Source organism: Acomys russatus, chromosome 28 (genome assembly GCF_903995435.1).
Source record: "Acomys russatus chromosome 28, mAcoRus1.1, whole genome shotgun sequence".
Classification (NCBI taxonomy): domain Eukaryota; kingdom Metazoa; phylum Chordata; class Mammalia; order Rodentia; family Muridae; genus Acomys; species Acomys russatus.
In genome coordinates, this window is record NC_067164.1 from 17,919,054 (window position 1) to 17,942,740 (window position 23,687).

At 42.5% G+C, this 23,687-nt stretch overlaps 1 protein-coding gene and 1 non-coding gene across 2 annotated transcripts in view; both read left to right on the forward strand.

Moving 5' to 3' along the window:
• Uso1 (USO1 vesicle transport factor) overlaps positions 1–23,048 on the forward strand; it is a 61,811-nt gene extending 38,763 nt beyond the window's left edge. Inside the window, exons 10-25 of the mRNA XM_051170524.1 lie at positions 49–189; positions 2,208–2,296; positions 2,628–2,782; positions 3,660–3,871; positions 5,260–5,280; positions 8,659–8,769; positions 9,012–9,130; positions 9,249–9,430; positions 10,512–10,633; positions 13,696–13,834; positions 14,896–15,059; positions 16,457–16,543; positions 18,605–18,703; positions 20,283–20,390; positions 21,607–21,822; positions 22,723–23,048. Of these exons, the coding sequence (XP_051026481.1) occupies positions 49–189; positions 2,208–2,296; positions 2,628–2,782; positions 3,660–3,871; positions 5,260–5,280; positions 8,659–8,769; positions 9,012–9,130; positions 9,249–9,430; positions 10,512–10,633; positions 13,696–13,834; positions 14,896–15,059; positions 16,457–16,543; positions 18,605–18,703; positions 20,283–20,390; positions 21,607–21,822; positions 22,723–22,779 (2,022 nt within the window). The 3' untranslated portion in view covers positions 22,780–23,048. The remainder of the gene's footprint in view (positions 1–48; positions 190–2,207; positions 2,297–2,627; positions 2,783–3,659; positions 3,872–5,259; positions 5,281–8,658; positions 8,770–9,011; positions 9,131–9,248; positions 9,431–10,511; positions 10,634–13,695; positions 13,835–14,895; positions 15,060–16,456; positions 16,544–18,604; positions 18,704–20,282; positions 20,391–21,606; positions 21,823–22,722) is intronic.
• Positions 14,315–14,460, forward strand: LOC127211114 (small nucleolar RNA SNORA57). Its single transcript, XR_007833391.1, has one exon. It is a non-coding gene; the product is annotated as a small nucleolar RNA SNORA57 (small nucleolar RNA).
• Positions 23,049–23,687: the final 639 nt, after the last annotated feature.

Sequence of the window (23,687 nt, forward strand, 5' to 3'; positions counted from 1 at the left end):
ATGCCCTGCTACAAGTCTTTAAAAGACAAACCATATTCTCTTTCACAGCTGGTGCGGGTACTGGTATCTCCCACCAACCCTCCCGGTGCTACGAGTAGCTGCCAGAAGGCTATGTTCCAGTGTGGGCTACTGCAGCAGCTTTGCACTATCCTGATGGCGACTGGGATCCCTGCTGATATCCTGACTGAGGTAAATGAAGAGAAGACAGAGGCCACTCCGTAATTAGGCATTAGCTGAAGGAGAAGTAGCAATAGCTAACCATTTTTATGGTAGCTTCCTCATTCCTACATGATAATACAATAATTGCTACACGCTAAGTCCAAGCGGCATACTCTTCCCTCAAGCTTCATGATGCAGTGCTAAACTGAGCTGATCAGCTGGAAATGATGCTCTTCATTAATTTTATTGAACATAAACAGAAATGTTTATATTTTTTGGAAATTATATCATTTCCCCTTTTGCTTTCCTCCCTCCAAAGATGGCTCTTTAAAGTGACATCTTTCAGGTACTCAGTGGCTTTTCAGTAAAGCATACCTTCCATGCCTGGCCGGCTTCATTGGTGTTCTTAAAAATGAACACAAAGATTTGAACATCTTGATTTGCATGGTGTTATGATATCTTCTGTATCAAGAGAGTAGTGAGCCACCATCCTTGGGCCATTTAAGATCACCTTAATAGTTTTGATTTTAAGAACAAAATTATTTAGTCTCCAACAGGAAGGCTCACAGAATTGTAAATTTTTGCCTTGATTTGTGACATTTTTTTGTTTCTTATCTATAAGAATAAAGTTAGTTCACAGAAATATACATTGCTTGAATTATTTTTGCTGGGCTGGCAAGATGGCTCAGTAAAGATGCTTATTGCACAACCTGTTGAGATGAATTGGATCCCAGAGACCCACATGGTGGGAGGAGAGAACCAACTCCTACAAGTGTCCTGTGACCTCCATATAAGCATCATGGCACATGCACACATAGATAGGTAGGTAGGTAGGTAGGTAGGTAGATAGATAGATAGATAGATAGATAGGTGATAGAGCTAACATTTTTAAAGTAAATTGTATTTTGTCAAGTTAATATATGCACATTAAAAGTACAAATAATAACAAAAGTTTTAGAATAAAACTATCTATCTTTGGTCTCATTTGTCACTACTTTAAATCAGCCCCCACCCGCTCCAACACACAACTTTTTTACTTCCCTTCTTCCTGGAATGCCAGGATTAGTTTGTGGAATGTATGTTTAAATTAATAGGACTTATATAGAGATACATTTGTGAGGCAGGCCATCACTATAGCCCAGGTTAGGCTTGAACTCTAGATATTGCTCTTGGCTCAGCTTCCAAGAACTGAGGTCACGGGTACAAGCCGCTGTACCCTGTTACAACTTCTGCATCTCTGTGTACACTAGCAGTGTGCCTGCTTAGCCAGCAGCTCTTACTTGAGCAATGACTGCATTCTTTTAGTTTGTGTGTTTGTTTTGTTTTGTTTTGTTTTTTTGAGACAGGGTTTCTCTGTGTAGCCTCGGCTGTCCTGGACTGACTTTGTAGATCAGGGTGGCCTCAAACTCACAGCAAAATCTGCTTTTGCCTCCCAAGTGCTGGCATTAAAGGAGTGCGCCACCATGCCTGGCCTGAGTGTAACTTCTAACAGTACATTATTATTGGTTTCATGAGATTTCTAACTGCATGTGGGCAGATCATTTGTTTGGTTTTGGTCATGAGACAGGGTCTCATAGAACCCAGGTTGCCTCAGACATAAATGAGGCTGGCCTTAAAATTGTGTTCTTCCTGCCTCTCATTCTAGTGTTGGGATTACAGCTGCGTGTCACTGTGTCCATCAAATACTGGTTTTAATGTGAGGCCTTGACTGAACATCTTGAAAGTGTCTCCAGAGAGTATTTCAGCATGACAGTGCTCTAACTGATCTTTTCATGTCTGAATTTTGATACTTAAAAACAAAGAAGTACCAGGCAGTGGTGGCCCACACCTTTAATCCCAGCATTTGGAAGGCAGAGGGAGGTGGATCTCTGAGTTCAAGGTCAGTCTGGTCTACAGGATAACTAGGGCTACACAGAGGAACCCTGTCTCTCCAAAAACAACAAATGAACGAACAAGACCAAGAAGCAAGATGTACGGTTTTCTTCTTTGAAAAACAGATTCTCCCTCTTAGCTTTCTGTGGTATTCCTTTGTTTCTCTTTCTTGACAGACCATAAATACTGTATCAGAAGTTATCCGAGGCTGCCAAGTAAACCAAGACTACTTTGCTTCTGTGAATGCACCTTCAAATCCCCCAAGGTAGGAATCAGGAAATGCCGGGTCCCTGTGAGGAAGTAGGCACTTAGTTTCGGGTGTAGGGGATCTCATATGCACATCACTCTTCCTAAAGTTCAGTGTGTGCTGAGTGATTTGAAGGTAAAGGGCTGTGTGCTTCTGGAACTTAGCACTTGCTTCACCTACCAGCCTTCCCATTAACACCCAAGTCATGCGGTACTCCTAGCCACAGCTCTCTTTTCTGTGAAATGGAGATGGGAACACTTGTTGCTGGGGTCAGACAACAGAACGACTGGCAGTTCCTCTGTGTGTTTGGGTTGTGCTTCATTTCCTTCTCCTCTCCCTACTCCAACAGACCAGCAATTGTTGTCCTGCTCATGTCCATGGTTAACGAGAGGCAGCCATTTGTACTGCGCTGCGCCGTTCTCTACTGTTTCCAGTGCTTCTTGTATAAAAACCAAAAAGGACAAGGAGAGATTGTGGCAACACTTCTGCCTTCCACTATTGATGGCAAGTAATTTAGTTCTACTATTTAGAAAGTAAAAGTTTTTTTTTCTCAAGCTTGTATGTGAATCTTCTCTTACCTTTAGCCTAAGGTAGTCTGTAACTCAGGGGAAAGTCTTCCTTGGGCTGCCGAAGAGGCAAGCCAGACCACACATGTGTCTGCATTTTCTACTTGGTCTGGCTTTATTAAGGTGTGAGGGGCTGGTGTTGCTCCATACATGGCATGATGCCATTGGAAACCTTGTGAAGAGTACACATACGCACTCACATGGGCAGAGCCGTGACTCTGGTGCTGGTGTATAACACACACAGTGACCACGGCTGCTGCTGACAGTGCTTAGGACTGGGAAGATAGCCCTGCCATGTAGTATGCTCTGCCGTTACTCACGGCTTCTCTAGATCGGTTCACATGAGGTGTGTTTAGAAAACATAACTTTAAAAGCAATTTGACAAAAGTCATTAGAAACAGCAACAAGTTCATTTTAATTACATAAATGTTGGAGGTTGACAAAAATTCAAGACTAATTCCATTTCACTAAAATTATTTTTGTAAAAGATTATCATAAAGATGGATTTTCTGTAAATGAAAATAAGATGATGGAAGTTGTGAAATAAATTGCCGATTGCTTTAGAAATGTCACTTTCCATGAAGACATTTTCTGTATTGTTACCATCAGTTTGATGCCTACAGTGTTCGCATATTCCTTTGTATAGCTACCCTTCTTAAGAGATGCCTTTCTGTCATCTGTTTTCCCTTTGTGTTTCAAAGTCTTAATATGTAATAGTGTTTCATACTATTCACGTTTAGAAAATGGTTCTTTCAGCCATCTTGAGTTTGGGCTATTCCACGCAGTCAGCATCTAACATTTCCATCTGCTTGCAGCAACAGGTAACTCAATGTCAGCGGGGCAGCTGCTCTGCGGAGGGTTGTTTTCTACGGACTCCCTTTCAAACTGGTGTGCTGCTGTGGCCCTTGCCTACGCTCTGCAAGGGAATGCCGCCCAGAAGGAGCAGCTGCTCAGGGTCCAGCTGGCCACAAGCATCGGCAACCCACCCGTGTCCCTGCTGCAGCAGTGCACCAACATCCTTTCCCAGGTAAGGGCCACCGAGGCTCCTGATGGGTAAGCATCAGTGACACAGGCCGGGAGCCCTCGGAAGAGTCAGGCAGAGAGGGAAAGGAAGCACATGCTGTCTTACTGCTTCACTGAAGTCAACGTTTTTCAGTGGAGAGGAAGCAGTAACTATTTTTATAGGAGTCATTCTGCCAAATAGTTATAAGGACCTTATTACGATAAAACACAAGTTCTCCGCACAGGCATATTTCAAGTCTTACCTTCTTCTGAAATTATCCAGGGCTCTTCCTTGTCATTCCCAGTAACTGGATTTGGGTCATTTGAGGAGAAAAAGTAAAACGATGCAATTCATAGTTATGTGCCTTCCTCTTTTCTCCTGAAGCTCTTGGTCATCCCGAAACAAACGCTAGCAGTCTAGTAAATAGACAGCACGTGTGGCATACACTTCAGTGCCTGAGTCCTCACGTGCCCCCAGGACCAGGACGGAAGTAACTAGGAATGTGTGTTCCTTCAGCTCCTTCCTGAGAGCAAGTAAAGAACAGCTGCCAAGGCGCTGGGCACATCTCCTACGCCACGGTCTGCCCACCTGCACTTAGCCCTTCTTCTCAACACTGAAAGCCATGCTTTAGCACCCTTTAGAGCCAGAGTCCTGAAGAAGACTGAACCATGGGTAAACCCACTGTTGTCCTTCCTGAGCAGAGGAAGGCCTGCCTGCCTGAGCCCCCAGCACTGTGTTGTGGCCTTTACTGTTTTTATTCACCACACCATTGCACCTTCTCTGTTGTGAACTTACTATTGTCGGCGTTGCTGCTGGGCATTGGACTCTTCGTGCTTACTAAACACCTTCCACCACTGAGCTGCACCCCTAGTTCCCAGGCCTTTTTTGAGCCTTTTAATTAAAGTAATAAATTAATAACTTCTATTGTTCATAGAAGTTATAAGTGAAATCTTTAAAAATAACTATAATAGGAAGAAGATTGAATGATGTTTAAATTGGTTTACTTGACTTGCCAATTTACCACTTGTCTCTTAATGATTAAAAAAAATGATACTAAATGGTTCAAATATTTACTTAATGCTCGATGGTCTCCTGTTCCTGTCTGTTGTGAAAACTCCCTGCCCACCATTGCCACTGCTACACCTTAGGTTTGTACCTGTGATGATGATGTAATGTGAAAGCCTAAGGTAGCAGCGTCTAAGCCGCTGGAAGTAATCACAAGGCTATACAGTTAGCCTTCGTGGGCCATTTATATAGCTGAGGAGACCTTCACTCTCACTAAATGTTGGCTTAGATTTGCAAAGACTAAGAGCATATTTGAGGGCTTGGGTTTTTTTGTTTTGTTTTGTTTTTTCTGGACTTAGATGGTTTAAAGCAATGTTTATGAATAATGTTTGATGTATAATTTGCAGGGTGATAAGATCGACAGACGGGTATGTACACTGATAAGTTGAGGCCTTTTCCTCTGACAGGCTTCTTCCTTGTTTTGGGTTTTGCAGTTGGTTTTTAACAGCTTGTTTGAAGTTCTGTTCTACTCACACATGTTGGCAAGTGTGTCTGTCACAGGTGGCTCTCCAGTGTCCTCATTCACTCTTGGACTGGTTGCTAAGGACTCTGGGAAACAACTAACCCTGTGGGCCTGGGCTCCTCCGGGGTGCTTGCACTGTCCTCAGACGCCTCAGTTTTGGTTCTTTGTGTTGTTTCCCCCAAGCTTGTTTCTCCATTTACCTTAAAAACAACGTAAAGCCAAGTTTAGTGATAAAAGTCTGTCTTTTAATCAGTATGTGAAGGAGGAAGGTGTGACTTTCTATTACTTACATTATTTTAAATGTACTATAGTAAAAATTTTGTAATTGTAATGATTTTAAATGAAGTCTTATGGATTATTCAGAGTATAATCTGTATGCTACAACTACCGTATTGGTTTCATTATGTTGGGGGGGAGGTGTTATTTAGGCTCACTTTGGTTTAGTTTTTCTTTTGACAAAGTGTTTAACAAAAAATTCAAAGTCTTACTGTCCTTGTCTAGTCATACATTTCAGTTGTACAGTGCATGTGGGTAGTAGTAAGTGAGGTCCAGTCAGTAATTACACGTTCATGTATGACTGTGACTTGGCATACACTTATAATTCACACACACACATACTTGGCAACTTCTGCCAGCAGTGTTTGTTTGTTTGTTTGTTTGTTTTCCTATACGGTTCTGGGGATCAAATTCAGGGCTCTGTGTGTGCTAGGCAGGTGCTGTCTCAGTGAGCCACAACCTCCAGCCCCAGAATTTTTTACATTAGGATGTGCTTTTAGGTATAAATGTCATCACTGACAAGACAGACAGCATGGTTTCAATTGATTGGCTTCTTTTTTAACCACTCATAACAAATTGTAAAGATTTTTATAATTTCAAGAATTTCATCAGTACTCCTATTCTTTGTTCTTAGAAGCCACTGCTAAACTGAGTCTGATCATAAGACAGAGAAGTGCTTGTTTTCAGTGGTTTTGAGACAGAGTCTCATGTAAGCCAAGCTGGCCTTGAACTCACTTCGCGGCTGAGGTTGGCCTTGAATGCCTGACTTTCTTGCCTCTACCTCCCCAGTGCTAGGATTATATGAAGACCTACTATGTCCAATTTCTGTAACCTTATTTCCACGCAAAAATCTTAAAGGTTTTAAATGCTACCTTTTTGTTTACATAAACATACAAAGATACTCAGCCTGAATTAATGTAGTAGGGGTGAGAAGGACTTCTGTTTAGAAAATGTGCTTGAGAGAGCATAATAGCTGATATTAAAGATCATTTGTGTTAACTTCAGATGTTTTATTGGTACCTGAGCGTGATTACACACCTGTAATCCCTGCACTTTGGAGGCAGACTCAGGAGGATGACTGCGTGTGAGGCCAGCCTGGTGTAAAGAGTGAGTCCAGGCCAGCCAGAGATGCACATCAAGACCCTGTCTCAGACAGACAGACAGACAGACAGACTGGAGGAAAAACAAAAAGGGCTGCTGAGGTGGCTCAGTGAGTAAAGTGCCTGCCTCACAAGCATGGGGCCTATGCTTTGATCCCTAGTGCCCACATAAAAGCTAGGTATGTGGTGTGCGCCTGTGAGCCAACACTGAGGGACTTGCTAGCCAACCAGTCTAGCCAAAAAGGTGAGCTCCAGCTACAGTGAGAGGTTCCCTTGACTGACATAAATAAATAAATAAATAAATAAATAAAGTGGAGAAAGAGGGAGATACCTAACATCCTACATACACATCTGTCACGTGTGTACATGTGTGCTCGCTTGGGCTCTCACCCATCCCTCTCTCCCTTTCCGCCCTCTTTCTCATAAGAAGCAAAAAATTTAAATGTATATCTGTATTTATGGCTTTTTTTTCATGCTTTCAACCTGTGGTTTCTACAGACAGAACCCTCAGAATGCCCTGAGTGATGTCTCCAGCCTCCTCTTGTCTTTAAATCCCCTCCACGTTTCACATGGTTGTAGGCTCTGTCAAGAGGTGTGTGCTTGCTTTGCATTTTCTAATCTCTGCTCACATCAAGGACCTTTAACTATTGTCCTTTGTTATGGCTTACATGTCATTGCATGTCATTTTTGGTTTTGACAAGTGCTCTTAACCTTGAGCCATTTCTCCAGCCCTTGTTCTAGATTTTTTAAAATCAGTCTTTGATGTTTGTACTTTATAAGTAAGCCATTCTTGGAAAGGCCATCTTTAAGGGCTCCAGGGTACTCAGCCGTAAGTTCCAGTCAGCGTTTCTATGAGTGTTTTCACTCTCCCGCTTTTTTAACAGATTGTATGTGAAGCAGATCCATTGATCTTTTAAAGCTCTATTTATCTTCATGCTCGCTGTCGTCTGTGTGCGCATGCGTGTCTGCCTTCCTACTTCAGCACACATGACACAGTGTGGGTGCGGAGGTCAGAGGACAACCTTTGGGAATCAATCCTCTCTTTCTACTGTGGATTCTGGGCCATGCGTGAACTTAAGTTACCAGGCATGGCAGCACGCATTTTTACCTGCTGCACCATCTTGGCAGCCCCCGCTGATTTTTTTTCTAGGCAGCTATCTAGCTGCCCCAGTGTGAAGTCTATCTGCAGCACACTGGTGGTTGTTTGTTACCTTTTCCACACGCTAAACTTCTCCTTTGTACAAATCTGTTTCTGGATATTCCCTCAAATTAAAATTTTTATACAGTATATTTTGATCATGTTTTTCCTACCCCAACTTCTCCCAGATCCTTCCACCTCCCTACCCACTCAACTTTATGTGTCATTTATTTTTAATATGTCTTGGACTTAGGCTTTTAAAGCTCCCACACTATAGTTTTTTTTTTTCTTAGTATCTTTTCCTACCACTATTTATTTATTTATACAGGTTCTCGTATAGCTCAAGCTGGCTTGACCCCTCTGAAGGATGACTTTATAGTTCTGACTCTCATCTCCCAAGTGCTATGGCTCCAGGAGTGCACCACCTCACTGGTGTTGTTCAGTGCTGAGGATGGAGCCCAGGGCTTCATGCATGTTAGACAAGCACTGTTTCAGCTGGCCTGTTTGCCCAGCCCAGCCACCACTGGTATTTTGAGTAAGCACTTGTGTTGGTGCATAGGAACCAATTCTATTTCTGCACTGTGCTCATTTGGGAAAGTGCAGCTTGTGGTAGACATAAAATGTATTTTTTAGTTCAGTTTTTAAAGTCTGGCTTTCTTAAATATTTCATGATGCTTAAGTCTTAACACAAAAGAGAACGGATCCTAGGCTACCTTTGAGTTTGAAAAAGAGTAAATACAAGTGCTTTTTGTCAACTTGTCTATTGCAGGGAAGCAAAATACAGACAAGAGTTGGGTTGTTAATGTTGCTCTGTACCTGGCTAAGCAATTGTCCCATAGCAGTGACACATTTTCTTCACAACTCAGCCAACGTTCCATTCGTATCCTTTATGTTTGGGTGTCATACATGTAACATGCTTTTCAACTTTGGTTGAAAATACTGTGAATATGTAATTCTACATGCTTAAATTGTGTGTGGGGCAGGGCAGGTTATGCTATGCTGGCTTCAAATAGATATAGAATTTCTTATAGAAAATCTTACATAAGATTTATGTTAAATTCAGATTAAAAAATAAAATATCCTATATACTATAATCATTCAACTCCTTAACAAAGATGTCAGCTTACAGGACAAATTGCAGAGAATCTTGGAGAGGAAGAGCAGTTGGTCCAAGGCTTATGTGCCCTTCTTTTGGGCATTTCAATTTACTTCAGTGATAACTCACTGGAAAACTACACGAAGTAAGTAAGGGCAGAACAGCTCCCCAGTCATCCAGAGACAGTGTTTTGCTAAAGTATAAGTAAAACAAGTTTATGACTTTGCAATTTTTTAAAGCATCTCATATGTTTATCTATGTAGAGAGAAATTAAAGCAACTAATAGAGAAGAGGATTGGCAAAGAGAATTTCATAGAGAAACTAGGATTTATTAGCAAACATGAGTTATATTCCAGAGCATCTCAGAAACCCCAGCCAAACTTCCCGGGTCCAGAGTACATGATATTTGATCATGAGTTTACCAAGCTGGTGAAAGAGCTTGAAGGTAAGATGTGAAGGTTTGTACTGTTCCAAAGTCATTGTGCATGTGCCCGTGTGTGTGCCCGTGTGTGTGTGTGTGTGTGCCCGTGTGTGTGTGCCCGTGTGTGTGTGTGTGTGTGTGTGTGTGTGTTTCTGGATGCAGATGAGTGATAAACCAGGAAATTCATCTGCAGCACATGGAAAGAGTTTGGATTCTCTAAGATTAGAAAGAGTATTGCATGACTGTCAGGAGTTAGGCTATTTTTTACTCGTGACTTACTTAAAAATTAAGTCATGTTTATAATGCTTAAAATCAAGCTAGGGATATAACAGGTGGGTGGCAGAGCATGTACTTCACACATGTGAAGCCATATTGTAGAGGAATTTTAATCTAGCAACATGGCTACTCTGACAAGGATCACATGCAAAGATGTGTGATCCTGCTGGAGTACAGACATGCCGTGAGTACACACTTTTAATTCCAAATAGTGACATCTAATCGGGGACAGACAAATTGGTGGATCAGAAAAAGATTTGCAGAATGAGTCACAGATAGGATGCACTCAACTCTCACAAGGACAGACAGGAAAGAGAAGCCACTTAGGAACAATGCAGGGAGAGAGAGTTCAGTTCAGCTGAATGCAGTTGCATTTGTGCAGTTCCGTTCAGTTCCAGTCAGTTAGTGCAGTCAGTGCTGTTCAGAGGCAGTTTTTGCAAGCAGAGCAGTTCAGTGAGAAGCCAGTTTGAATAAGTTAGTTGGAGAATAGTTTTGAGCCAGAACAGCTGAGTTAAACCAGCCATCCAGAGTTCAGAAAGAACTAGAAAGGGTAAGCTTGTCCAGCAGTGACTCTCAGGAAGCTAAAAACATTGTAGGCCTAGGTTAGCAGACAGAGGCTGGAAGCTGAAGCCTTCAAGGTCCAGGCCTGTAGCGATGGTTAGATAGAAGCGCTCTGAGCTCAGCCCCAGCCGTGTATTCACACAGCTTAGGTGCTGCTCTCATCTCATGCCTTCATCTGAGGGAAAAAGAACATTTACACCCTGTATTCAGTCTGTTGAACCTCATGAAAACCATTCATTCTAGAATTTAAGTACCTTTTCTTTTTCAGGTGTTATTACCAAGGCTATTTATAAGTCCAGTGAAGAAGATAAGAAAGAGGAAGAGGTAAAGAAAACCTTAGAACAGCATGATAGCATTGTGACTCACTATAAGAATATGATCCGTGAGCAAGTAAGTACCAACCGGGTGTCCTCTGCTGACTGGCAGCAACCCTGCTTGACGGAGGGCTGCTTCTTGGCATTTCAAATGGGAGAGGGATAAAGAAAGAAATCTTCATTATTTCCAAAAGCTTCTGTTTATTAAATTGTTTACTGGGTGCTAGGCACTGTGGGATGTTATAGATTAAAACATGGATCAAACGGAGTCTCTTGTTGGTTTCAGGGTGAGACAAATAGATATGTTATAGTGTATCAAGCCTAGTGCTAGAGCTAATCTAAGGTGTAGCAACACCCTGAGCTCTGAGAGAACCTAGGACCAAACTCTCCATAAGAGAGCTAGTGGTGGGCCGGGCGTGGTGGCACACGCCTTTAATCCCAGCACTCGGGAGGCAGAGGCAGGCGGATCGCTGTGAGTTTGAGGCCAGCCTGGTCTACAAAGTTAGTCTAGGATAGTCAAGGCTACACAGAGCAACCCTGCCTCAAGCCCCCCGTGCCCCCAAAAAAGAAAGAGAGCTAGTGGCAGGAGATGACACAGAGCACAGAAAGTCTGCCATAGTTGGCCTGTGCCAGAGCAGCTCCTGGCTGTGTGAAGGAGACATTTGATGGGGAGGGAGGCCAGGAAGGAGGTTGTTGTGGGGTCAGCTGGGGAGGATGTTGGTGACAGTGCTGATGAGAGTGACCACCTTATGTGTTTGTCGGGTTCTCTGAACTCAGTATCTTTTAATTACTATTTTATTTCTTCACAGCATCCCTACAAGTTGTAACTATATTCAGTTTAGAATAAACGGGGAATTAATGAGTTTTCCCAGCATCTCTCAATTCAATTGTGTGTGCATTAGAGACAGCGTAAAGATCATACTGTGTAGTGCGGCAGGGACAGATTTGAGACATGTGGAAACTGAAGATAAAACTTAGCAGGATTTGGTAATGTTTCTCTGCAGGTGTTAGGTGCAGAAAGGATCAAGTGTGGTCCCCTGATCTCTGTCGTGGGCGCCTGAGTATGACCATGTTCACAGGCAGTTCCATAGCATGGGGGCTGAGTTAGATCAGAACTTCATTTTCCTTTCATGATGCTCGTCACCGTCCTTTACTTACATTGTATTGCTCACCATGAGATAGACCATGTTAGAATTTTGCAGAGGATTATAGTATTATCTGAAAAATTAGATTGCTGATGTCATAAAAGAAATGTAAACAGCCCACGGGGGGTAGGTTTATCTTCTTAACTGTATGGTATTTTTTTTAGCCTCACAATATATACTATTGAGATTGAAGTTTTGCGAGTTAAAATATAATTGTATTCTTAATGTTTGCTCTTAGCTTCAATGTTCAGCCTAATCCATAAACTAAAATAAATCTTTGCTCAAAAATTGAGTCATCAAACTGCCCATTACGATTTTTCATTTGTTTGTATGTTTGGTTTGGTTTGTTTTTTCGAGACAGAGTTTCTCTGTGTAGGCTTGGCTGTCTACACTCACTTTGTAGACCAGGTTGGCCTCGAACTCACAAGATCCACCTCCATCTGCCTCCCAAATTCTGGGATCAAAGATGTGCACCACCATGCCTGGCCCCATTACGGATTTTTAATCTATGTCTTGGTTCAAATAATCATTTTTAGTTTATGAATGTGGTATTTTGGGAATGTGGTATGTAGCTTACATTTGGGTCTGATAAATACAGTTGATTTAGAAAAAGGAAAGTGTTCTGACCACCTAATTACTGACTTATTTATAAAATGTTAATTTTTACATTCTCACCAGTTAAATCCTGTCAGCAATAAACATCTATTAAAATGTTTATATCCTTTGAATGACATTTGAAAATTCATCCTAAGAAATTCTCCAAAACTCAAGAAAAACCATTTAATGAACAAATATGTTAATGTAATAACATTTATCATTGAAAAGTAGAAATTCACTTTAGTGTTGAAAACATTTAAAATAATTTATATTATATCTACTTGATCAGGTACTAAGTGAGCATTAATAATTATGGCTAAATGGCTGAAAAGATAACTCATAAATACCTGAGTTGGGATCTCAGCACCCACACAGCAGACTAGGTGCCCAGTGCTCCTGTAACCACAGCTTTGAGCAGAACAGAGACAGGGGGATTACTGGGACTTGCTGCTGCCTTTCAGCCTAGCCAAGAAAACATAAGCCATATAGGTTCAGGGAAAGATTCTGCCTCAAAGAAATAGGCGAAGTGTGATAGAGGAACACCCAGGGCCTTCTTTTGGCCTCCACACACAGAAAACACACGCACACACGCATGCACACACGCACATCCACAAATCATTTTTAAAATTATGATTGTGAAAGCTAGATAGTAGTATGGACAATTAGTAAGATATCTAAATGTTCTAAATTTATATATGAACTGACTATGACAAGCATGGAAAATATACTAGAGCTTGCTTGTGGCCCCAATTTTTAAAAATGTATTTTTATTACTTTTAATTATGTGACTGTATCTGTGTATGGTTATGTGCACATGAGTGCAGATGTCCGTGGAGGCCGGGGTATCCGGTCCTTCTGAAGCTGGAAAGGCAGAGCCACCTCCTACCACTACTCCTCTCACTCCCATATGTATACCCACACACATATAAACAAGTAAATAATAAGTTTAAATAACATAGATGCATATGTGTGTCTTCATTTACCAAGTTTCTTAGGTAGTTTGGTATACATTTTGTTTTTATTTTTGTTTGAGACAGGGTTTCTTTGTTTAGCCCTGGCTGCCCTGGACTCACTTTGTAGACCAGGCTGACCTCTGCTTCCCAAGTGCTAGGATTAGATTAAAGGCGTGCGCCGCCACACCCAGCCTTGGTATACATTTCTTACATGGTGTCATGGCCCCCAAATGAGTAAGATGGCAGGCTGTGCCGAGGTATTGAGCAGCATGTGCTTGAAGCACTACATGAGTGGCTTTGCGCACACGTTCAGGTCCTGATGCCTAGTGTTGACTTTGGAAATGTTGAGTGTTTTAACAAACTGGTCTTGGAAAAGGCCTGTGTATGTTATTTGTCTGCCTAGTGGGTGAAATAGGAGTGTCTGAGTGATGTCTGTTTCACAGGACCTACAGCTGGAGGAGCTGAAACAGCAGGTTTCCACATTGAAATGTCAGAACGAGCAGCTGCAGACAGCAGTCACCCAGCAGGCGTCGCAGATTCAGCAGCACAAGGATCAGTACAATCTTCTCAAAGTTCAGCTTGGTGCGTGTCTAGGTCACTCTGTCCCCAGGAGCTGCACAGACAGAGTCTCTGGGGACTGTGTGTTCTCCAGCCATGATCACTGTGACACACTTTAAGTTAGAACTTAATGCAGGATAGTTTGTAATTAAGAGTAGCTAAGACCAGATCTTTTCAATATGAAAACCAGTGTCCATGCTTCCTGCTTGATTGCCTGATCCAGGGAGTGTTGACCCTGGTGACACACTCTCTGACATTATTACAAGTTCCCCGGGTGAGCAATCCCACAGGTCATTTGAGATTGACTGATACTGTATTTCAATTGCTTCAATTCCAAAACTGAAGTAATGGCATTCATGTCATCGGAAATTAAATGAGATAATAGATATATCAAAGTCTAGTTCAGTCCCAGGCAGATAGGAGTGGTTTTCCCAGAAGTCGTAATTGCCTGTGTTGTGTGTGGGCATTTAGGTGCTGTTGGGGTCTGGGCTTGACCTTGTAAACCCCCCCTTTCTTGGCGCGGACCGGGCATGCAGGCTTGTTCCCTCTTATGTACAGAGGCAGAAGAAGAGGGCTCCGCCCTCTAGCCATCATGTGTTTGGTGCCTGCAGCCTTCCGCCTGGGGTTATATCCTCATACGCTGGACACCAGGAAGGAGAAAAAAGAATTCAAATTCCTGTCACTTAATTTCTTGGTGGTGCTGGGGCTCCACCCGTAGATTCTGTGTGAGGGTGGTACTCACAGTCAGCCACACTAGCAGCCCTCACATGTTCACAGAGAGCGTCCTCTTGCAGGGCCTTGTGATGAGTAAGTTTATTTCTGTGAAGATGAATAACATTTTTAGAAACAAAAATTTCTATATTTAAATGGATTTGACTTAATGTTTATTGTCAGAACTGGAATTAAACCTACTGTAATTCTTAGTCAAAGATCACAAAACCAAGAGCTTCCTGAGTCAGATAGCGCCCTCTGCCAGGGCTTTGCCAGTTTCTCAGGCTAAGGGGGCATTCATAGAGTCTCGTGTGATCCGGAAGATGGAGAGCTTGACTCATGCCAGCTTTCCCAATGTTGTACATGTTTGCTAGGAAAAGACAATCACCATCAAGGTTCTCATGGTGATGGGACTCAGGTGAACGGCATTCAGCCAGAAGAAATCAGTAGGCTGAGAGAAGAGATTGAAGAATTAAAAAGTCATCAGGAGCTCTTGCAAAGCCAGCTAGCCGAAAAAGACTCTTTGATCGAAAACTTGGTAAGGAAATGTTAAATGTAAATAAGCGATCAAGAGAAATTCTCATCATATTGCTTGATTGTTTTTCTGGGTTTGTTTGTTTTGTTTTAAGACAGGGTTTCGCTGTGTAGCTCTGGCTGGCCTGCAACTCATTATGTAGACCAGGCTGGCCTTGAACTCACAGATTCTGAGAGCTGGATGAAAGCTTTGTACCACCATAGCCAGCTGTGGTTTTGTTTTGGTTTTTGTTTTGTTTTTGTTTGTTTGTTTGACAGTCTCAGCCATCTCTGTGATCTTGAGATCCTGATTCTCCCGCCTTCACCTTCAAGTGGGGGATCACAGGTGTGCGCCCCCATGCGTGGCCCGATGCCTCTAAACTCACCATGTAGACCATGCTACTCCTGAGCTCACAGAGATCTCCTGCCTCTGCCTCCTCAGTGCTTGGATTAAAAACCAGTGTGACTGTACCAGCTCGTTTCCTTATTTTTTCCTCTTGAGACAGGGTCTCTCTATGGAGCCCTGGTTCTCCTGGAACTTGCTGTGTAGACCAGAATGGACCTGCTACTTCTGCTCGGATTAAAGGCTTGAGCCACCATGCTCAGCTTGCTTTTTATCTATTTTTCTTTTTTGTTTTGTTTTTTGAGACAGGGTTTCTCTGTGTTGCCTTGGCTGTCGTGGACTTGCTTTGTAAGCCAGGCTGGCCTCGAACTCACAGTGATCCACCTGCCTCTGCCTCCCGAGTTCTGGGATTAAAGGCGTACGCCACCACGCCTGGCTCTATTTTTATTTTTCCTTAAATGAGGGGGATTATTTATTTAAAAAATAGTGGTGATGTGGTTTAGAGATTGTTTTTGTTTTGTTGCAGAGTGTGTGTGTGTGTGTGTGTGTGTGTGTGTGTGTGTGTGTGTGTGTGTGTGTGTGTGTGTGTTATGTAGACATGGGCACTTAAGCCACAGAGTGGAGGTCAAAGGACAGTTTTCAGGAGTTGATTGTTTCCTTTGACTATGTGGGTCTCAGGAATCAAAATCATATTGCCAGGCTTCAACCATATTGCATACATACTTGAATCATATTACATACATACAAATCATATTACACACTGAGCCATCTCCCTGGTTTCTCACACTTAAAATGAGATGGTTTTTTAATGTGTAAGTAGTTCAGTAAATATCTGTCTTTGTGTTCTTGATCCTTACAAGTTCAGGTTCATGCTTAGATTTGATGAATCACTTGGTATGAGTGTAGCTTCTAAAGCTGTGGGTAGTCAGCACTGTGTAGAATAGAATCTTAATATAAACATTAGAGTGTGAAGTCCCTGGGGAGCTCCGGTAGCATCCTGCTGCAAGTGCACCTCTGCTTTGACTCCCTTTTTTCCTATGGCTAGTTTATTTCATAGTTTATTTCTATGCTAATTGTAGAAATCTTCGCAAGCGTCTGGCATGAACCAACAGGCTTCAGCAACAGCTTCACCCACAGATCCCGAGCAGGTTGCAGAGTTAAAGCAGGTAATGTCCAGCGTGAGCCGATTCTGTCTGGTCTTGTCTCTGCCCCTGTAGAATGACCTTGCAGTTGACTACTCTAGAGCTCCGTGTCCGGAACAACAGAGTGCAGTAAGGAAGACAAGCTTTGAACATCCAGATGCTGTGCTTGCCTTGACACTGATGTTGTTTTGTCTAGTGTTGGTTTGTTTTAAATGTTTTACATTTATTCACTATTTATTTTGTGCTGTAACTGTGTGTGTGGGCACAGCTTATGTTGGAAAGCGCACAGCTGGAAATCAGAGGGCAGCTCAGGGAGTTGGCTCTACCTCTACCATGTGGGTCCTAGGATTGCATTCAGGTAGTTACCCACTGAGCCATCTTGCTAGCCTGGCTGCTTGTTTCTAAGTTTCCTTCCTTCTTTCTCTTCTGTGTCCATCCTTCCTCCTTTCTGTTTTAAAAAGCAATGTATGGTTATTTGACAAGAGAAATAATTAGAAACCAAACTGTGCAGCTGTGCTAGCTACTGTCTCCTCCAGTACTCAGCAGCCTCACTCACGACTGAGAGACGTGTCCACACTGAGCCTATGTCACTAGTGTCTGTACATCTTAAACTTGTTGGAGATTTCTCTACTCTTATGTGCTTGAATGTTTTACCTGCATGAGTGCAAATGGGGGTTGAGTGCATGCATCTGTAGGAGTGAGGGGGTAGGGGGGTTGAGTGCATGAGTGGGGGGGCCAGGTGGGGGTTGGTTTTGTTGTTGTTTTGAGATAGGGTCTCTCCATGTATCCCTGGCTGCCCTATAAACTTGTTCTGTACACTAGGCTGGCCTCAAACTCAGAGATCCCCTTGCCTTTGCCTCCCAAGTGCTGGCATTAAAGGTGTACACTATACAGAATGCTATATAGAGACAGGGAGGTGGCTCAGTAAGTAGAAGGCTTGCTACAGAAGCACGAGAGCTTGAGTTGGATCCCCAGCATCCATGTTGTCACGTGTCACAGTTTGGTCCTGTGGATGGCTTCCCAGCCAGTCTAGCCAGAACAGTGAGCTCCAGGCTCAGTGAAAAACTGCCTCACAAATGAAGTAGAGAGCAAGAGGAAGGCCAGTGCCAACTTCTGGCCTTCACACAGGCCCCAAGGCAACATCATCGCCACAGACGTATCACCATATATATATACATACACACACAAAAATGAAAAAAGTACAAGAACAAAAATAATCCATAATAATATTGCCCACACTTTTTTTATAATTGGCAATAGAAAGTAATTAAAGACAAGACATATGTGTACACAATAGACATATGAAGCATTATTCACTTGCCTGTATCTGTACCTCACCACCAGTTAGGTCTCCGACCACTGCCATAAGTCCTGAGGGGCGGGGAACATCACTGGGTGGGAGCTACCATTTCCATGGCTTTCCTAGTTTCAGGGGGCAGTAGACACCAGAAAGTTTAACAGTATAAACTAGCAATTTCATCTTTGCAGTAGCACTGCCCTGCCGTGTTTAGTGGCCTCTGACCTAGAGCTATCCTGCTTTGAGTTTCAGCCAGTAAGCCTGTGGCTTCAGCCAGGAGTCACCAGGCATGAGATGTGGCAGAGATCTAATGACTATCTCATAGACAGACTTGGAGCCAGCCCTTGGTGTTGAAATCCCATTTTTACCTGTTCTTCTGTGGGTAGCTAATGGCACTAGCAAGTCAGATTGCTTGTGAGTCAGGTGCCAGCTCTGCTTTCTCTGTGGTCAGCCTAGCCTTCGGGTTCCCACGTGTGTTTTCAGTGTCCTGTGTCCGTCCTTCTTAAGGTCCCCACACTCATTCCCCCTGCTTTCTTATCCCTGTGCCTGCGTGCTTGGCCGGCTGCCTTTCTTCCCTTGGGTGGGAGGGGAAGAACACATTGGGGCTCACGAGCAACAGAGTAAATAACTGTTTAATTCTCCATCTTAGCCTAACGGCAAGAGTAAGTCTCAATAATTACATTTTAAAACCTGCAAGTTGTGATTTTTGAGGATAAGGTCAAGAAATGGACATTTCCCTAGTGAAACCACTGCTGCTCACGCCATAGCTCTCCTGTTCTTGTTTTCAGGAACTGACAACATTAAAGTCTCACTTGAGCTCACAGTCTCTTGAGATCACCAGACTCCAGGCAGAAAACCACGAGCTGCTGCAGAGAGCCGAAGTCTTGGTGAGTCATCCTTGTCTTCTTGCGTCTGTTCCTCCGCCGCAGCCTTTATTACTCATTAGCCAGAGCTCCAAGACAGGCTTCCTCGTAGCCTTTTGTTCTGCCTTTCCTTTGTATTACTGTATGGATTTGCTTATTTAGTTACTGAACAGTTTACTTCACTGGTATAATGTCCCATTTCCATCCCTTTGTGTCCAAGCTGACAGCTTCCCTGCTGCTATAAAATTATCCAAATCCTGTGCACGTCCAAACCATCGCACAAGAAAGCCCTGCACACGCACTTCGTCTCCATCTGCCTCTGCTGAGCGGGCTGGCTGCTTCCACACATGTGCTCACTTACTAAAGGGATGCAAGCCCCTCCTGGTTTTCCCAGAACACACTTTCTCATGATTTGAAATCTGAATAGGCTGAAAATTTCAAAACCTTTAGTTTTACTTACTCATTTGTAAGTTTCTCTCTCTTCTCTTACATTTTCTGTAAACAGCCGAGAGAAATGAGACTGCATTGTCGTTGTTTGTTTAGGAATGTCAGCTGTATTCATGATTCAGGTTACCCACTTAAAATGCCCAGTGTAGTGATAACTGTGAATCCACGCCCAGCTCATGTGACATTACCAGACACATTCTAACACAGATACCGGAGCGACAGACTGCCCAATCAGCCATGGTCTTTGCTGCAGTGTAACAGGGCTTGTCTTTCCTTTATTCTTAGCCATATGTTTTCCATTTCCCTCTGTGACCTCACCAGAAATACATTTAGCTTTTATACTTCTACACCAACATTCTCTTCATGTATGTGCAGAAAGTTAAAAACTTTCTTTATAAGCCTTTTCAGAATTCCCTTTGATGTTCATATTTCTATCAGTAGCTCCTACAAAATGGCTTAAGCTTTGTCTAGTATGCAGTCAAAACTCCATTCATTGCCCTGTTCCAAAGTCACTTTCACATTCTTAGGTACTTGTTTCATCACTGCCCCACTCTCTGGTATTTTATAGAGAAAGGTGGGTACCTACACTTTTTGATTCATAGAACACCTGAAATACTTATTTCACCAAGCCATGACATGGGGTTGGACTAATACCCGAGGTGACAGTTGTGGACTTAGCTACAGGAAGGCAAACAGCAAGTCCCTACTGTACTGCTGGAGCTGCTGTACTGGTGCTTGTTTTTCTGGACTGATCTTGAGTCTTGAGTCCTGAGTCCTGAGCCTTGCCTTCCTTGTACGCTGATGAGATTTAATGCCGCTCCACAGTGGGTAGCTCATCTGTCAGAGCATTTTGTTGTTTTCACATAAATCCATGAGTCTTATATTCTGTCATTTGAAATAAAACTTTAAAACAGTAAGAAAGGCCAGGTATGGTGGCACATAGCTGTAATCCCAGCACTCAGGAGGCAGAGGCAGGCAGATCTCTGTGCGTTCAAGGCCAGCCTGGTCTACAAAGCGAGTCCAGACCAACCAAGGCTACACAGAGAAGCCCTGTCTCAAAAAAAAAAAAAAAATATACACACACACACACACAGAGTAATTTGTAACTTTAAAAAGTTTGGTTGTTGGTTTTTTCCCCCCAAATTTCTACTTTCAGACAAAATCAGTTCCGGTACAAGGAGACTGTGAGAATGTGGTGGCTGCTAAAACTACTGATGTGGAAGGAAGGCTGTCCGCCTTGCTGCAGGAGACGAAAGACTTAAAGGTTGGTTTTGGTAAAACTGCCATTCATTATACATAATAAATTCCAGAGAACCTGACTTTGTTTCATTTAAACTCTGAGCCCCTTAGTTGTATTAAAAAAAAAAAAAAAAAAAAAAAACTGTAAGTGAGGGTTTTTTTCTCTTTTTCTGAGATAGGGTTTCTCTGTGTACCCCTGGCTGTCCTTGAACTCACTCTGTAGACCAGGCTGGCCTCAAACTCACAGAGAACCTCCTGCCTCTGCCTCCCGAGTGCTTGGATTAAAGATGTGCATACCACCACACCCAGCAAGTTTTATCAGCGTCAGTATTTAATCATAACAAAATAAGGGCAACAATTTTGGCTAATACAAAAACCCCATATAGCCAGGCATTGTGGGCACTGAGGCAGAGGGGAGACAGGTGGTCATGAGTTCCAGGCCAGCCAGGAGAATATCTCCAGAACAGAATAGCACATAGACTCCATAGGGCTGAGGAGTACTGTAACAGACATGTCAGAATAAGTACAGGAAGAAAAGGACCAGGTGATATTTATTAATAAATCATGAAGGAAAGTTTGAAAACAGGAGATAGTATATAGTTACTCTTTTTGGATTATGTTTAAATTAATGTTATGGTTTTATTTGAAATTTCTTTCATTTAATTCTCTGAAATGGAATTTTTTCCTTTGAGTTTTGAGTTCTAATTCTTATGCTTACCGTCTTCTGTACAATGTTATCTCTCAGGGTTTGGGCAGGGTGGCTAAGTGAAACTAAGGTTTCTGCGTTCTGCTCTGTTCTTCACTGTGGCTTCCTTTGCTAAGTAGGCTGACAGAGGCTTATGCTCCGAGACTTGCATAGCCAGTTCCCACACCATGCACCTCAGATTGAACAGTTGTCATACGTTAGTTACTTTCACATCCCTGTGACCAAAAACCCTGACAGAGATAACTTAGGAGTAGAGATGTATATCACAGCCCAGGCTGGAAGCTCGCAGCTGTGGTGGCAGGAGTGTATGGGGGCCAAGCGTGGCCAGATAAGGAAAAGACAGCTCCGGCCAGACCAGAAACACGTATCACCTTCAAGACCCACTGCTAGTGACCTACATCTGGCACCCAGGGAGCCAGTGGAGGACATTTCACACCTAATCCATGACATAGAGTGATTTGCCATTAGCAGAAACTGTTAGGAGCACTAGAAGTGAGCGCTGGTTTTAGATCACTGGTTGTCACCTTTCTTCTAGAATGAAGTTAAAGCACTGTCTGAGGAGAGAACAGCCATTAAGAAGCAGCTGGACTCCTCTAACAGCACCATCGCCATCCTGCAAACTGAGAAAGACAAGTTAGACGTGGAAATTATGGATTCTAAGAAAGAACAAGATGATCTTTTGGTGCTGTTGGCCGATCAAGATCAGAAAATCCTGTCACTGAAGAGTAAACTCAAGGATCTCGGTCATCCGGTAAGAATGGGATATTTGCATGGGAAAGCCGCTCCTGTGTTGGCAGCAGCAATGCGGGTCATGAACATGGTGTTCATACTTGTGCTTCTCACTGTTTGGTGAGCTCATCTTAGCTAAATCAAATTCTCTTTGCAATATGTGAAGACCTGGAGCTTAGAACTCATTTGTTTTTAACAACAGTGGGTTCAGATTCCTGGATAGAAGGTATGGCCCTTTATCACTAAAGTTAACTGGTTAACATAACCCATTCATGCTAAAAATGGCAGGGAGCCCTGAACATAGGAAGTCAAGGAATCTGATTGTGCTATAATGACAGACACTATTATTAGTATTGTTTTAAATGTATTTTGTGAATGATTATTAATATTTAATATTGACTTATTATTTTAATAAATCAGCTGTTACTCCTTAACCAGCTACATACCCAAATAACCACACAGAGAGACCAGGATATATTTAATTAGCCTAGAGCACAGGTTGTCTAATCATTACTCCATCCTAACCCTCCAAGCTAGCATAGCTCCCTCCCATTCAGATTCCCCACATTATACTTGCTTTTTACTCGTATCCTAGGTCCAGCTCATTCCTCCTGGTGTTTCCCAGTCCTTTCCGTGTGCATCCCTCCTGTCCTTCCTGCTCTTTCTCTGTCTTGCTCAGCATTGGCTAGTTGGCTTTTATTGGCAATACAGAAAACAAATGGTGACATGTTTACACAAACTTGAGACAGGAGATACTTAGAATAAACATCACGATGCAGTGTCCAGGTTGGGTAGAGAAATCAGCATTTGAATGAACCAGGGTAAACTGTATACAGTCCACAAGCACATTATATTAACATGTATATGTTTGTCATATGTATTATTCTGTGTGTGTATGAACAAATCTGTATTTTCCCCTTAGGTTGAAGAAGAAGATGAATCTGGAGACCAAGAAGATGATGATGATGAAACTGACTAAGGTGACAAGGACCAGGATATCTAGCTTTAAACCCTAGGAGTGATAGCGATTATGTCATTATGTTGAAGAAGTCTTAAGACAGTGCTTCGGTTTGCCTCCACAGAAAATAAAAACGGAACCAGGTGGAAAGCATTCACTAATAAAATTATTGATATATGTTCTTTAATATTGCCACTTATGTGGAAAACTCTAACTTCATGTGGAAGTTTTGTTTATGTTCATCTGAACTCTCCCAAAATACAATTTGCAAAGGGCATCGGGCTCTGAAGGCATATGGTGGCAATGCAGTTTGCCTTATTGCTTCACTGGCTGTTTGCTTTTCCGAACCTGTGACTTCAGTACCAACACATTTGATTTAGTGTGTACTGAATGGGAATCATTATTTCTAAATCAGCGTTTGAGTTCTCAGCTGATTATCTCTTCGTAAAGAAAGGACTCTACTTAAAGACAGGATAGCCTGGGCTCAGGGGTCCTGTGTTTCATCACCACCCAAAAGAACAGGACGGAACAGTTTAGAGTGAGTGCCTGCCATCCAACAGGCTACTGTCTGCCTTCTGAGAGGAAAGACTGCAGGAGCGTGGAGGGCAGGAGCATGGAAGGCAGTCTGAGAAACTGCAGCAGTGTATTAATGTGGCTGGTTTTCTCTCTGTTTAAGCTAAAGATGGAAAACAAATTATAGTCAGCAGTTCATACAGCTGGGATTTAGTATTGTTTGATTATCATGACACATGTTCTTAGTTTTAAAAAGACTCAAACTATGATTTATATAATTTATTGGCATTTTTGTTGAATAGGTATAAGTCAGATAATAGATTTTTAAAAAGCAAATGAAGCAATGTGTCAAAGTCTAATGTTTTCATAATAAAAATAGATATTATGTTCACTTACTCTCTGTCATAGTGACCTTT